At 40.3% G+C, this 2,612-nt stretch overlaps 1 protein-coding gene across 1 annotated transcript; it reads left to right on the plus strand.

Annotated features, from left to right (window-relative positions):
• Nucleotides 1-477: 477 nt before the first annotated feature.
• SERTM1 (serine rich and transmembrane domain containing 1) lies at nt 478-887 on the plus strand. Its single transcript, XM_054389612.1, has one exon. It carries the CDS (start codon nt 564-566, stop codon nt 885-887), a length of 324 nt encoding a protein of 107 aa, XP_054245587.1. The 5' UTR covers nt 478-563.
• Nucleotides 888-2,612: the final 1,725 nt, after the last annotated feature.

Here is a 2,612-nt window from a genome sequence, read left to right on the forward strand (position 1 = left end):
GTAATACAGATGTACTTTTGAGGTATAGAAAATAAGAGGGTTTAAAAATGTAGAATTAGATGCTGCCTACTGAATCACACAGAATCGCAGACTGCCAGTTTTCAAGGGACCTCAAATATCATCTTGTCCAGCTTTCAGTTAAGCAGCTCATGGTGGAGAAGGCTCAATTTAATTCACTGATGGGTAAGATTTCTCCTAATGCCTGCATTTTGAAAAAGAGACGTATAAAATCAGCTAATGCTTTCTTTTGCAGCCTTATTGCTAAGGGATAGTAACGTGTAACTCTTCAGAGCTAGGTTCTGTCAGGCACATATTAGATCACATTATCTCCTAGTAAATTAATTTTGCCTTTCTCTATTTTTTCCCCTTCCCTTCTAGTTCTGAAGAGTACAAACTTACACTGTCCTGAGCTTGAGCACTAAAGGATAAATTTGATCACTTCCTGGCTTCTCATCTCTTCCTTGTGATGGAAAAATGGTCGCCTAAAATAAACCCCTTGTTATGCCGCTGAAACTGCCTTTGAATCTGAGCTCTGTCGTGATTTTTAAAGCACAAACCCAAAAATGTCAGAACTTGAGTCTTCATCTGGATTTCTAGGAAACATGGAAAATGGAACTTTTCTGGAGCTGTATCCCACATCCCTTTCAACTTCAGTGGATTCATCACCTGGCCGTTTATCCAATGTCTATGTATATGTTTCTATATTCCTTAGTCTCTTAGCATTTCTCCTTTTGCTATTAATCATTGCACTTCAGAGGCTGAAAAACATAATTTCATCCAGTTCCTCCTACCCAGAATATAATAGTGATGCTGGAAGTTCTTTCACTAATTTAGAGGTTTGTAGTATTTCTTCCCAGCACTCTGCTTTTTCAAACCTTTCTTCATGAAATTGAATGAAAGGAAACACACAGGGAACAGAAGAGCTTTGTCTAGGTTCTCGGGGAGATAGTGCATGCAACATTTGCCTTAGAAGACTATTATGAAGAGGTGGCTTTTAAAGTTTCCTTAGTTGTGTTTCCTTTTTTTCTTTTCTGGTCTTAATTTCCCCTTTTACTAATGTTCTTTTTCATTTTGGACAATGAACAATGACATTTGAACATTGTTTCATGCCTGTAATAGTGATGCTGTCTTTTTCTCGCACATAGAAACTTCATTAAGAGTATTTCTGCCAAATTGTAATATGGTTCTAACTGGATGTGTCATTTTTCTGCTCTAGTTGTGACCTCTCTGATAATATCAGTAATATGCTGACTACTTTTCTTTCTTCTTTTTCAATTAGCCAAGGACTTCTGGATGAAATTACTATTGCAAAAGTATTAAAAAATGAGCTTAAATTTAAAGTTGTTGGTATTGGGTTTTCTTTTTTTTTTTTCTTTTTAATTTTAGGTCTTTTTTTTTCAGTATTTATTGATGTTTATAAAACACAACTACAATCCATTTCTTGAAGAATGTAGCTTTTGTTTCTTTGTACTCCCAGCTTGTTCTGTATAAAGTCTCTGTATTTCTCGTTCTGAGTCTCCTTGGTTAACTTATTAAAGCGACTGCAATAGCAATGCTCACTGCTGAACATGTGCAGGTATTTTTTTGGACTGTCTTACATCTCATTTGCCTACTGACTTGCTCCTTCAGAGGGCAGCTTTTGCAGCTAAATCATGAATACCACACAACTTCTTCACTCATTCTATAGCTTAGTCTTAGAATCATAGAATCATAGAATCAGTCAGGGTTGGAAGGGACCACAAGGATCATCTAGTTCCAACCCCCGTGCCATGGGCAGGGACACCTCACACTAGATCAGGCTGTCCAGAGCCTCATCCAGCCTGGCCTTAAACCCCTCCAGCGATGGGGCCTCAACCACCTCCCTGGGCAACTCATTCCAGAGTCTCACCACTCTCATGTGTACAAACCAGGGATTTTATGTTAAAGGATCTGAATGGAATGACAGCCAGCAACTAAATAGGTCCTAAAGTGTGCTTTAGGCATGAGAGGTTTGTACTCGTGAGGACCTTCTGTCCCAGATTTTTTCCTACAATGTGACAAATGCATGCTGCGGTGGAGCATGAACACAAGAATCTGTGTAATGGCCAGGCAGACCTGTGCTCTGAACATCAGGAGATGCAAGGTGTACTTGCAGAGGGTATAAAGAGATGGGATGCTAAAAGGCAGTGGCTCTGCCCTTTCCCCCATTAGCATAAGGAGAGGCTAGAGACGAGGGGCTGATGATGTTTCACTATCTCACTCCTCCTTGCGGTTATTCAGGGATAGGACTTCCCACTGCTCTAAATGTAATCTAGGACTCAATTTCTGTAGTAAAATAACTAGCAGCATTGTGAACAGGGTCCTGTGGTCAGCTGGGAATCAAGTCAAATGATCAAAAAATTATTAAAAATGTCAAGTGTTACCTGCTGGGGCTCCAGCTTCACACTGTGCAGCACTGCAATTCCTTACTGTCCTTACTGCATTATATGAGCTTAGCCCAGTCTTGCCGCTCAAGCCAAGCAAATTTTGCTGTCATGGCAGGATCCAAGTTTTTGGGGAGACCCTGGGGAAGGGTATGGCTGTGTCACTGCTGTTTCGGTTGCTGGCATAGCAGCACACATATCTTCAGGTGA

Source organism: Indicator indicator, chromosome 1 (assembly GCF_027791375.1).
Source record: "Indicator indicator isolate 239-I01 chromosome 1, UM_Iind_1.1, whole genome shotgun sequence".
NCBI lineage: Eukaryota > Metazoa > Chordata > Aves > Piciformes > Indicatoridae > Indicator > Indicator indicator.